This window comes from Coregonus lavaretus (genome assembly GCF_964263955.1).
Source record: "Coregonus lavaretus genome assembly, chromosome: 26".
In the NCBI taxonomy this organism is placed as follows: domain Eukaryota; kingdom Metazoa; phylum Chordata; class Actinopteri; order Salmoniformes; family Salmonidae; genus Coregonus; species Coregonus lavaretus.
This window is the reverse complement of record NC_140013.1, coordinates 37,960,214-37,972,980: the sequence shown is the minus strand read 5'-3', so window position 1 is coordinate 37,972,980 and position 12,767 is coordinate 37,960,214. Positions and strand designations below refer to the sequence as shown.

Below are 12,767 nucleotides of genomic sequence, written 5' to 3'. Positions count from 1 at the left end.
CCATTGATAATTTTTGTGTGATTTTGTTGTCAGCACATTCAACTATGTAAAGAAAAAAGTATTTAATAAGATTATTTCATTCATTCAGATCTAGGATGTGTTATTTTAGTGTTCCCTTTATTTTTTTGAGCAGTGTATTTTATTTTTTTCAAGCAAAGTACAAGGGAGTTATACTCCAGTCTAGTAGGTGGCGGTAATGGATGCCAACCGCCGTTAAACCTCATCGAAGAAGGAAACGACGTGTCCTGAGCCAACTTCCGTAAGGGGAGTTCACGTGTGCACAACAACTGAGCGCCGGGAATACTTTGGAAACGAGAGGTGCGTGATTTGTGAAGAGTAGCTATCTCAGTGTATAATGTGAATTAGTTAGTATTTGAGAACATGATATTTGCATGGGGGTCAGATATGCCAGTTGTGTCACTGCTAAGATTAGCCAACTTTACTAGCAACTTGATAAAAGCTAGAGTTAATTAGCTAGCTAAATGTGCTTTTAATGCGTTGTTGGAACATCATTAGCTAGCTGCAGAGTTCTATCTTAGTTGTCAATATTACATTTTAAATTTTTGTTATTTAGCAGACGCTCTTATCCAGAGCGATTTACAGTTAGTGAGTGGATCCATTTTCATACTGGCCCCCCGTGGGAAACGAACCCACAACCCTGGCGTTGCAAGTGCCATGCTCTACCAACTGAGCTACAGGGGACTATATGTATGCGCTAACCTCCGAAAATCCTAACCATAGCTAACTGCAAAACTGTAACGTTACCTTAGTCCTTTGATCAGTGTCTAGGCCGGGCCAACTTCAACTCAATCCGTGTATTCAGAAGTTGGTCATACTGGATCCAGGAGTCTTTCCTGCAGTTAGCCGAGCTGGCTCAACCTCAGAAGCATAGCTATGGGAGAATTGCGTTTGCATTGGTTCACAATGTTGTGACAAACAGTATGTGACCTGACCAGGGAAAACTCTGTGCCCCAATTACAGGCTATACTTTAAGGTGACTGCTGGCATTTGTCAGAGTATCAACCAGACTTTTCTCTCTCGCTGTCTGTAGGTGACATCTCGAGAGAATTGTTATATTGATACAGGCGTTGACGTCACTCCCTCCCACTACCTCTGCTGCTAAAGGGTTCTCTGAGAAGCTGCTCTGGACACGTTTCCATTCAACATGACATCAGAGAACACCCTGTAAGTAACGTCAGAATAACCTCAGTCTCATCGTGGTGTAGTTGTCACTGTGTGTTCATCTGGAGACTCTGGGGTTCTGATTGTGCTTCTGTTTCCAGGGACGATGAGGACACCTTCAAGATCTTAATCGCCACGGATATTCACCTTGGTTACCTGGAGAAAGATGCTGTGCGTGGCAACGACACATTCAACACCTTGGACGAGATCCTGAAGTGTGCCAAACAGAACCAAGTGTGTGTGTGTCTGTGTGTTTTGTGTGTACACAGTGGAATGTAGTTTCTCTCTCCCCAACACTCACCTCCGTCTGTGTCTGTAGGTTGACTTCATCCTGTTGGGAGGTGATCTGTTCCATGAGAACAAGCCTTCCAGACGCTGTCTTCACTCCTGCATCTCTCTGCTGAGGAAGTACTGCATGGGAGACACTCCTATCCTCTTCGATGTCCTCAGTGACCAGGCTGTCAACTTCAGCAACAGCAAGTCAGTCTGTGTGTTAGCCCTGACGTGCCGATGCTAGCCCTTGCTTAGCATCCTCAAACTTTTTTAACCAATGAAAAACCAATACATCACCTGTCACAAATGTTGAATAATATTATATTTGAACTTACTATGCAGCAGGGAATTTGAGATACAAATATCCATGTATTAAAGACTTTCCAAACGTGGGTCGTATGTAGAGTATAGTAGTGGATGTGCATCAAATCTTTCTCTGTGTGTTCTCAGGTTCCCGTGGGTGAACTATCAGGATGAGAACCTGAACATCTCCATCCCTGTGTTTAGCGTGCACGGTAACCATGACGATCCTACAGGGGTAAGCTCCGTTGCTAGGTTTCGCTCCTCCAGCTTGAACCACAGACACGTGTGTGTGTGTGTGTCTCTGTGTAACTCTGTCTCTCTCCTCACCACTCCAGGCGGATGGTCTGTGTGCGTTGGATCTCCTGAGCTCTGCCGGACTTGTCAATCATTTTGGCCGCAGCCAATCAGTAGAGAGGATAGAGATTAGCCCCGTCCTCCTGCAGAAAGGCAGCACTAAGCTAGCCCTATATGGCATCGGCTCTATCCCTGATGAGCGCCTCTACAGGATGTTTGTTAACAACCAGGTGACCATGCTCCGCCCCAAAGAAGACCAGGACCGCTGGTTCAACCTCTTCACCATCCACCAGAACAGGTGTGTGTGTGTATATACTAAGTGTGTGTGGTACTGTTTGTGTGTGTTTTACAAAAGCCACAAACTACATCTCTGAGGTGTGTGTGTGTTGCAGGAGTAAGCACGGGGCCACCAACTACATTCCAGAGCAGTTTCTGGATGACTTCCTGGACCTGGTAGTGTGGGGTCATGAACACGAGTGTCTGATAAAACCCAGCAGGAATGAACAGCAGCTGTTCTACGTCACCCAGCCTGGTAGCTCTGTTGCCACGTCACTGTCCCCCGGAGAGGCCGTCAAGAAGTACACGCACACAAACACACACACACACACTTACATATGCTCAAGCAGCACTCACTGTGTGTTTATTTCTGTGTATGTTTGTATGCCTGCGTGTGTGTTCCTGTGGCCATGTGTGTCATTGCCTGCGTGTGTGCGCCTGTGTGTGTGTGTCTGTGTGTGTGCGCCTGTGTGTGTGTGCGCGTGTCTGTGCAGGCACATAGGTCTGCTGAGGGTGAAGGGGCGTAAGATGAACCTTCAGAAGATCCCGCTGCACACGGTGCGTCAGTTCTTCATCCAGGACCTGGTCCTCTCAGAGCACCCTGACCTCTTCACCCCTGACATGCCCAAGGTCAACCAGAGGGTGGAGGCTTTCTGCCAGGAGAAGGTGAGCACAAGTCTCTCTCTCCCTCTGTCTCAATTTCAATTGTACATTTGTACATTTTAGTCATTTAGCAGACGCTCTTATCCAGAGCGACTTACAGTTAGTGCATACATTATTTTTTTATCGAACCCACAACCCTGGCGTTGCAAACGCCATGCTCTACCAACTGAGCTACATCCCCTGCCGGCCATTCCCTCCCCTACCCTGGACGACGCTGGGCCAATTGTGCGCGCCGCCCCATGGGTCTCCCGGTCGAAGGGGCTTTATTGGCATGGGAAACATATGTTTACATGCCAAAGCAAGTGAAATAGATAATAAACAATAACAAATGAACAGTAAACATTACACTCACAAAAGTTCCAAAAGAATAAAGACATTTCAGATGTCATATTATGTCTATATACAGTGTTGTAACGATGTGCAAATAGTTAGTCTCTCTCTCCCCCTGACTCTGTCTCTCTCTCTCTCTCTCTCTCTCCCTCTGTCACTCTATCTGTCATGCTCTCTATCTGTCACTCTATCTCTGTCACTCTCTGTCTCCCCCTGACTCTGTCTCTCTCCCTCTCTCTTCTCACTCTCTCTGTCTCTCTCTCTCTCTCTCTCTCTCTCTGTCTCTCTCTCTCTGTCTCTCTCTCTCTCTCTCTCATCTGTCACTCTCTCTCTCTCTCCCCCTGACTCTGTCTCTCTCCCTCTCTCTCTCCCTCTATCTGTCACTCTCTATCTCTCTCTCCCCCTGACTCTGTCTCTCTCCCTATCTCTCTCTATCTCACCTCTCTCTCTCTCTCTCTCTCTCTCTCTCTCTCTCTCTCTCTCTCTCTCTCTTCTCTCTCTCTCTCTCTCTCTCTCTCTCTCTCTCTCTCTCCTCTCTTTCTCCCCCTGACTCTGTCTCTCTCCCCCTGACTCTGTCTCTCTCCCTCTCTTTATCTGTCACTCTCTCTATCTGTCTCTCTCGCTCTCCCCCGACTCTCTCTCCCTCTCTCTATCTGTCACTCTCTCTCTCTCTCCCTCTCACTCTCTCCCTCTCTATCTGTCTCTCTATCTGTCACTCTCTCTCTCACTCTCTCTCTCACTCTCTCTGTCTCTCTCTCTCCATCTGTCACTATCTGTCACTCTCTCTCTCCCCCTCTATCTGTCACTCTATCTCTCTCTCCCCCTGACTCTCTCTCCCTCTCTTCTCACTCTCTATCTTTCTCTCTCTCTCTCTCCCCCTGACTATCTCTCCCTCTCTCTTCTCACTCGCTGTCTCTCTCTCTCTCCCTCTCTCTTTCACTATCTCTCTCTCTCCCTCTCTGTCACTCACTATCTCTCTCTCCCTCTCTCTGTCACTCTGTCACTCTCTGTCACTCTGTCACTCTCTCTCACTCTCTCTCTCTCTCTCTCTCTCTCTCTCTCTCTCTCTCTCTCTCTCTCTATATATATATATATATATATATATATATATATATATATATATATATATCACTCTCTATCTCTCTCTCCCCCTGACTCTGTCTCTCTCCCCCTGACTCTGTCTCTCTCCCCCTGACTCTGTCTCTCTCCCCCTGACTCTGTCTCTCTCCCCCTGACTCTGTCTCTCTCCCCCTGACTCTGTCTCTCTCCCCCTGACTCTGTCTCTCTCCCCCTGACTCTGTCTCTCTCCCCCTGACTCTGTCTCTCTCCCCCTGACTCTGTCTCTCTCCCCCTGACTCTGTCTCTCTCCCCCTGACTCTGTCTCTCTCCCCCTGACTCTGTCTCTCCCTCTATCTGTCACTCTCTCTCTCCCCCTGACTTTGTCTCTCCCTCTATCTGTCACTCTCTCTCTATCTCACTCTCTCCATCTCACTCTCTCCATCTGTCACTCTCTCTCTCACTCTCTGTCTCCCTCTCTCCATCTGTCTCTATCTCTCTGTCTATCTCGCTCTCTCCCCCTGACTCTGTCTCTCTCACTCTCTCTATCTGTCACTCTCTGTCTCTCTCACTCTCTCTGTCTCTCTCTCCCTCTCTCTCTATCTCTCACTCTCTCTGTCTCTCTCTCCCTCTCTATCTGTCACACTCTATCTCTCTCCCCCTGACTCTGTCTCTCTCCCTCTCTCTCTGTCTCTCTCTCCCTCTCTATCTGTCACTCTCTCCCTATCTCACTCTCTCTGTCTCTCTCTCCCTCTCTATCTGTCACACTCTATCTCTCTCTCCCTGACACTGTGTTCCCAGGTGGAAGCGATGATTGAGGAAGCGGAGAGAGAGAGACTGGGAAACCCCCTTACACCTGAGAAACCCCTCATACGCCTCAGAGTGAGTGAGACACAAGGAACATTTTATACTACATTTTATTCTGTGGAACAGTGCAACAGCATCAAGGGTGTTTCTCAAGGTGACACTCCATCCACCGTGACCTTTGACATTTTTAATTTAGAATTCCCATTTTCTTTCTCTTTCTATTTCTCTGTCACTATCTTATTTCCCGCTCTCTCCCTTTTTCTATTTATTTCGTGCTCTCCCCCTTTCTCTCGCTCTCTTTCTTATCTCTCTCTCTCTCTCTCTCTCTCTCTCTCTCTCTCTAGGTGGACTACAGTGGTGGTTTTGAGGCCTTCAATGCCACTCGTTTCAGTCAGAAGTTTGTAGAGCAGGTTGCCAACCCCAAAGACGTTGTTCACTTCATCAGACAGAAGGAGTACAGGGCCAAAGTTAAAGGTAACACACAAACACCGTGCACACACACCATGCACCATAATCATAACATTTGACAAGCCTACTTTTTCTGATGTTCAGATCACTCGCCTGTCTCTTTCTTGCTGTGTGTGTGTGTGTGTGTGTAGGTGAAGAGGATGTTGACTTTGGGCAGCTCCTGAGTCGCTCCTCAACTGAGGGTCTGAGGGTGGAGGATCTAGTCAAAGAGTACTTCCAGACAGCAGAAAAGGTACACACACATACACACACACTTCTCCATACCCTGACTGTGTGTGTGGATGTGTGTCAACATGACTGTGTGTGTGGTAGGGCTGACCCCAATTAGTCAGTTGTTTGGTGGTTAGGCTGTTGGTCGACCGAGATTGTTTTAGTCGAGCAGTAAAAAAATATATATATTTGCACCCATCTCAGTGAACTAATCCATTGCGTAAGCTTAGACTAAAAGCCAATTTATGCTTGATCCGAAAATGTGGTGGGAGGCTCCATATAGAGGGTGTGACACAATTGTGGAGCCTCCAGAGGCATGCAGAGTCCAAATCGAGCTCTGTACCGCATCGCCATTTTGTAACAATGCGGAGCGCTCTGTATAGTGCGGCGTTTACATCATTGGTTGATGGTAGGTGGGGGCGGTACATCCTGTATAAACACAAACTCACTTCCTTGACAACAGCTCTGCACTGCTCCGCAAATTCAAAATTTGAATGCTCTGACTTCTGCTGAGGCCATATCACCATAAATGCTGCATGGCCAATGCAGACGTTGGATTGACCATGCACCCAGATGCACAATGCACTTCTCTCTCCAGAATGCGCTCTCGCCAATTTGTGCAGATTCATTGTTTCATAACTTCATTGTGTGAATTGTTTGCGTTTGATTGTTAGTGTATATCAATTCCCCATAACATATATCACCAGTAGTACATTTACCGTTAATTCCTATAATTTGTAATCTACTATGTTTGTTACTTTGGTTACGGTCATTTATTTTAATGCATTCAATATTATTATTCCAGTCTTCCTGTTCTCATTGTCTGAGTGGAGACATTGTTTGCAAAGTGCACAACCTATGCTACACTTGTGAGAAACAAGTTTTGGTTTATTTTATCAAATTTACGAGTTTTGTCAATTTAGTCATTGTCTTTTTGTTTGGAGCGCTCCTGTCAATGTTGAGTAAGGACGCGCACCTGATTACGCAAGTCTGTCCAGCTCCCTTTTGATAACCACTGAGCGTGAAAGCGAAAAATGTCATGCTCTGATCCAGTGGAAACGTCATAAAATAGGCCTACCTGATTACTTCTTATCAGTGCTTGAAATAGGTTCCGGTACTCATTTTGGGTGCTGGTACTGTTTTATATTTAGGTGCAGGAGCTCCACAATACTTTTGAGATAATATTCTGTAAGAACAGGAGCTCAAGCAGTAGAACATTTGAGGTGCCGGTACTCCGCTCCGGTGAACTCTTGCCCAAGTCAAGCACTGCTTCTTATCCCTTGCGCAAATAGCCTACAGCTGTGTCTGTCCCGAGCTCACTGGCGTGGGAAACTGAGGGCTCCGAATATTTTATACAAAGTTGCAAGTTCGTTAGCTCCAGCTTCTGGGCTGGACCCAATTTAATAGTTGATACAATGTTTCAAGTTCGTTGCAGATAGGCCATGTGATTTATCTGATATTTATTTTTAATCAGGATATTTTCTTACCTGCAAGCTGCAATGTTTTTATTTGTTGGCTTTATGTAGGCTATTTTTAAATAAGTGGCAATGGCAATAGAAGTTACTTTTTAGGTTTGTAATTTTCATTTAGATTTGGATAGAATTTTGATTAATCACATGACAATGATTTTGAGATATGAAGACGTTATTATAAATTAAATTAAACTGTTTAACGAAAATGTGCATATGAAAACTATAACTGGGACGCAGATCGGTAGAAATGGTAAGATAAATTGGCATTCCACATGAGAAAGGTTGCCGACTCCTCGTGTAGCCTATTACCGGCAACTTCAGGAGAGTAATGGCAGAATCTGCGAAAGCCAGCTGGAGCAGGAGGAGAATAGTTGTCAGGTTAAGTTTTGTCTTCTTCTGGTTATCTAGATCTCTGGTGCCCTCTTGAGGCATCAAACCGTAAGCTTAAAGCATCAGACAAGCTCAATGCACATATTTTATTTTATTAAAACACATAGGGTGTGTCTATATATGGAAAAATACACGTACAAATTTAGAGCAATCGATTAATCGAAAGAACAGACGACTTTCGGTTGACTTAAGATTTATTTTAGTCGGGGACAGCCCTAGTGTGTGCATGTGTGTTAACATGACTGTGTGTGTGTAGACGGTGCAGCTGTCCCTACTGACGGAGCAGGGTATGGGGAAGGCGGTGCAGGAGTATGTGGACAAGGAGGAGAAGGATGCCATCGAGGAACTGATCAGATACCAGCTGGAGAAAACCCAGAGACACCTGCAGCAGAGAGGGGTACTGACAGAGGAGGAGATTGACCAGGAGGTACGGAGGAGAGGGGGAGAGGAGGGGTAGACACCTGCAACAGAGAGGGGATTGATCAGGAGGTACAGAGGGGGAGGGGGTAGACACCTCCAGCAGAGAGGAGTACTGACAGAGGAAGAGATTGACCAGGAGGTACGGAGGAGAGGGGAGAGATGATGGTAACCACAGCAACCTGTTCTCTCCTCAGATACGCCGTTTCAGAGAATCTAAGAAAAACACTGCAGAGGAGGCTGAAGAGGTTCAGGAGGTGAGTCAGTCTCTCACACACACACACACCACACAACGCACACCACACGTATACATTCATACCAGTACTCTCCTCCTCTGTATAGGCCCTCAACAGGGCTAAAGCTCATCGCATAGAGCGAGGCGACGCCCCAGAAGACCTGGACCTATCAGATGAGCCTGACGTTTCCATGGATTCGGATGAGGACTCTGCCCATCCTCCCCCCACCAGGGGCAGGGGGCGGGGTGGCAGGGGGAGGGGCCAAACCACAGCCAGGAGAGGAAGAGGTTTGTTTCTCTCCAAGATCTCATCACTTATCTAAAAGCTTCATTATATTTATGCATGTATACATTAACGACTGCATTTTGTTTGTTTGTGTGTGTATGTTGTGTGCGTGGGTGCATTTTGTGTGTGTGTATGTATTTGTGTTTCCAGGTGCAGCTGCTGCAGAGCTGAAGCCAGCAGGTCGGGCCCGTTCCCAGAAGGCCTCAGTGGTAAACCCCAAGCAGGGCAGAAACATCATGGATGGTGAGTGGCTGCTGTGTTTCTCAACCCTAAGTGTATGTGTGTTATTGTACTGACCTACTACGTATCTTCCATCCCTCCCTCTTTCTCCTCCCTCCATCCTGCAGCGTTCCAGGCTCCACCCCAGCGGCCATCGAGAGGGGCGGTGGCAGCTAAGTCTTACACAGACGAGGTTAGTCCCTCACACTCCCCATCTCTGTTTCTTACTGGTCTTTAAGTGCATGTCTGTGTTGTAGAGATGTTCTAATGTTGTTATCCCCTCCTCCATCTCTCCTTCTTCCATCTCTCCTCCCTCATCTCTAGGTAACCATTGATGATGATGACTCTGATGACGATGTTTCCTTTGTGAAGCCTGCATCAAGACTGACGCCTGCATCACGACCAACACAGAGGTAGGAAAGTGTGTGTGTGAGATGGGTAGGAGTTGGACATTGATTAGTGATCTGTGTGTGTATATGTGTCTGTTTTGTAATTGGAGGGTATTAAAGGGGCAGTGCAGTCAAAAACTTGATATTCCTATGTTATATATATTTTTCCAAACTATGAGGTTGGAATAATACTGTGAATGTGAAAACGATCATAATAATGCCCTTTTAGTGTAAACTGTTTGAAATGTCAGCTTGTTTTGCATGGGTGGAGTTTATATACCAATAACAAAGAGAGTTTGCCCTCCTCTCTCCCAATAACAGCTTAGTTTTCAGGTTACACATTAGGCTCTTCCAATTAGACTCATCACTCAGACAGTCCTAGTCAAATTCTTTACATTTCATTTCCATTTCAGTCATTTAGCAGATGCTCTTATCCAGAGCGACTTACAGTTAGTGAGTGCATACATTTTCATACTGGCCCCCCGTGGGAATCGAACCCACAACCCTGGCGTTGCAAGCGCAATGCTCCACCAACTGAGCTACAGCAAATTCTTGCTTGAGAAATAGCTTTTTGATAAGAAGCTGTTTTTGTTTGTTTTAGATTAAAATGGTAAAAAAGAATCACAGTAAGGTACTTAATTGTTACCCAGTAATTATTTGATATTGAGTTAAAAACGGCTACATTGGACCTTTAACAGGTTAACGGTTCTGCGTTTTGTATTCTAGGACCTCCTCCTCTTCCTCCTCCAGTAGGCGGGGCTCCCAGAGTCAGAGCCAATCATACAAAGGGGTGACATTTGATGACGACGACGATGATGAGGTAAGAGACCTGTGAGATGACTGATACGCCTGTTGTAGTGTGTGTGTCTGTCTAACCTCTCTGTCTGTCTCTCTCTCTCTCTCTCTCTCTCTCTCTCTGTCTCTCTCTCAGGAGGAGTTTGACCCGTTTAAAGGCTCCAGTAGGAGTGGCCGGCGATAGCTTTAACTCCGCCCCTTTGGACAATTTTCATGTTTCTTATTGGCTAGTGAGCTGTGAATGTATGATTAACTTACCCATAGTTCTTCATACCACTTGTGGTCCTGACTCCTGAGGATGGACCCCTGGGCTGCCTGTTCAGAATAGAGGAAGCGTTAGCTAGCGCTAGTCGGCTGTACCTGCGCAAAAACTCTATTTTTCATCCTATAGCTTGTTCTCAATCTTCTTTTTAAATAGTGAGCCAACATGTTTTCAGCACTTGTATTTCCCTGACAGATCAAAACTCATTTTCTCATGCTCTCTGTTTTGTCTTTCTGCAGTGAGCAATCAAATCGCAATAAACATCAAATCGCAGAAGCAAATCGCAATATATATAGAATTGTGAGAATTGCGATACATATGGTATCGGCACATAAGTATGGTGATAATGTCATTTTGTGAGGTCCCAGCCCTATTAGGGACCCATTAATTCTAACTTCTCGCTCGAGTTTTCCATACCATTTGAAGACTTCCTTTTGCTTTGACTGTTGATTGGCCGTTCTGAGCTCCTAAAGCGTCATTAGTCAGTGTTGAGCACTGTTATTGTTCAGTGTTGGACCCATTCAGTCACCATGGCAACCGTCCGCTTTCAGCAAATGTATTAAATACTTCCTGTTTCTATTCCAGGTGTGTGTTTACTGTTCCTGTTTGACCCATGTACACACACACACACACACACACTTCTCACCTGTTGACATTCACACCCGCTTTATGTTAGAACACACAAGACAAGCTAAACAGTAAATCTCAATTATATTCCCTTGATTCCACAGGTCCTCGTCTCCTCAAAGCATATTGGAGGGTCCTCCCTCAGATCTTCCCCTCCAATGCGTTTTGAGGAGGAGGCATGGAGAGAGGCCGCAAACACAATTGAGATTTATCACTTCAGGAGAGTTTCTTTATTTGACCAATCTCTGGAAGATGTTTTACAATTAAAACGATAGACTGATGCTTCAAGGATATGATCAAATGTGGTCCTGTACAAATACATTAAAAGTTGAGCCTTTTCTCTCTAATTTCTGACCTCATTTGACATGACGAGGGATTTTCACACTGCCAGTTTTCTTCCACATTATAGCATTATATATAAATATAGCACATTATATTATGAAAGGGCTGTTTCACACTTGTATATTCTGTTGTCTTAACACCAACCTTAGCCCAGGGCTTAGATAGAGCAGGGTATTGGGGCTAGCCCCACACATCGTTCTAAACATGGTGGCAAAATTGCCAGTGTGAAACGCCTATTTCTGATGTCATTTAAGTGAAACATGTATCGTGCAATCATGGCCAGATATATGGTGGAGACCTTGAGGCAATTTTGTCAGATCAGTGATAGTTCAAGGAAGGACAAATTGCTGTATATTTAGAGTTGGCCACTTGAACAGAGTAGTACCTGGCCAGTGACTGGAACTACAGTGTACAACAGGTCAAATAATGTCGGTGTTCCTTTCTACATGTCGCCATCTTCTGGTTAGGTCTGGGATGGCATGTTTATTGGTAGTGAACACGTGGACGATCTCAATTGCATACGCCTCTTGTCTTCTCAAAACCCATTGGACGAGAAAGCCAGAGGTCCCTCCCCCTCTGACCTTTTCCAATGGGTTTTAATGTAATCTTGTTTTGCATGGATGGAGTTGATATACCAATATAAACTCTACCCATGAGGAGGGGACGCAAGAAGTGTAGGTAGGCAGACAGGAATAGTTTGGCCGACAAGACGTCAACCAGTAAACCTGGTGGTCCATGATGGTGTATAGCTGGTATTGCAGTGTGGAAGTAATGCAGATCCTTTAGAGTTGCCTTATCATTTCAACGGTTGTCTGATGTGGGAACCCAAAGATCAGGCACTGCATCACTCACATCTACACTACATGGCCAAACGTATGTGGACACCCCTTCAAATTAGTGGATTTGTCTATCTCAGCCATACCCGTTGCTGACGGGTGTATAAAATTGAGCACACAGCCATGCAATCTCCTTAGACAAACATTTGTAGAAGAATGGCCTTACTGAAGAGCTCAGTGACTTTCAATAGGATGCCACCTTTCCAACAAGTGAGTTCGTCAAATTTCTGCCCTGCTAGAGCTGCCCCGGTCAACTGTAAGTGCTATTATTGTGAAGTGGAAACATCTACAAGCAACAACGGCTCAGCCATGAAGTGGTAGGCCACACAAGCTCACAGAACGGGACTGCCGAGTGCTGAAGCGCGTTGCTCTTAAAAATCGCCTGTCCTCGGTTGCAACACTCACTACCGAGTTCCAAACTGCCCCTGGAAACAACGCCAGCACGATAACTGTTCGTCGGGAGCTTCATGAACTAGGTTTCCATGGCCGAGCAGCCGCACGCAAGCCTAAGATCACCATGCGCAATGCCAAGTATCGGCTGGAGTGGTGTAAAGCTTGCTGCTATTGGACTCTGGAGCAGTGGAAATGCGTTCTCTGGAGAGAAGAATCATGCTTCACCATCTGGCAGTCCGACG

The 12,767-nt window shown here is 45.8% G+C and overlaps 1 protein-coding gene across 1 annotated transcript; it reads left to right on the top strand.

The window, feature by feature from the left end:
• The first annotated feature begins 264 nt into the window (after positions 1-264).
• mre11a (MRE11 homolog A, double strand break repair nuclease) lies at positions 265-10,906 on the top strand. Its single transcript, XM_084142792.1, has 19 exons — positions 265-318; positions 1,052-1,185; positions 1,284-1,416; positions 1,502-1,662; positions 1,906-1,993; positions 2,094-2,350; positions 2,445-2,630; positions 2,823-2,994; positions 5,179-5,259; positions 5,529-5,658; positions 5,784-5,884; positions 7,981-8,151; positions 8,339-8,398; positions 8,484-8,664; positions 8,813-8,905; positions 9,010-9,074; positions 9,206-9,294; positions 9,997-10,090; positions 10,202-10,906. Exons 2-19 carry the CDS (start codon positions 1,166-1,168, stop codon positions 10,247-10,249), a joined length of 2,130 nt encoding a protein of 709 aa, XP_083998918.1. The 5' UTR covers positions 265-318; positions 1,052-1,165; the 3' UTR covers positions 10,250-10,906.
• Positions 10,907-12,767: the final 1,861 nt, after the last annotated feature.

Bases quoted from the DNA above. Each gene is read 5' to 3' on its own strand.
- mre11a (XM_084142792.1), top strand. From the start codon at position 1,166: ATGACATCAGAGAACACCCT. The intron at 2,351-2,444 runs GTGTGTGTGTGT...TGTGTGTTGCAG, and splicing joins TTCACCATCCACCAGAACAG to GAGTAAGCACGGGGCCACCA. The intron at 5,260-5,528 runs GTGAGTGAGACA...CTCTCTCTCTAG, and splicing joins AACCCCTCATACGCCTCAGA to GTGGACTACAGTGGTGGTTT.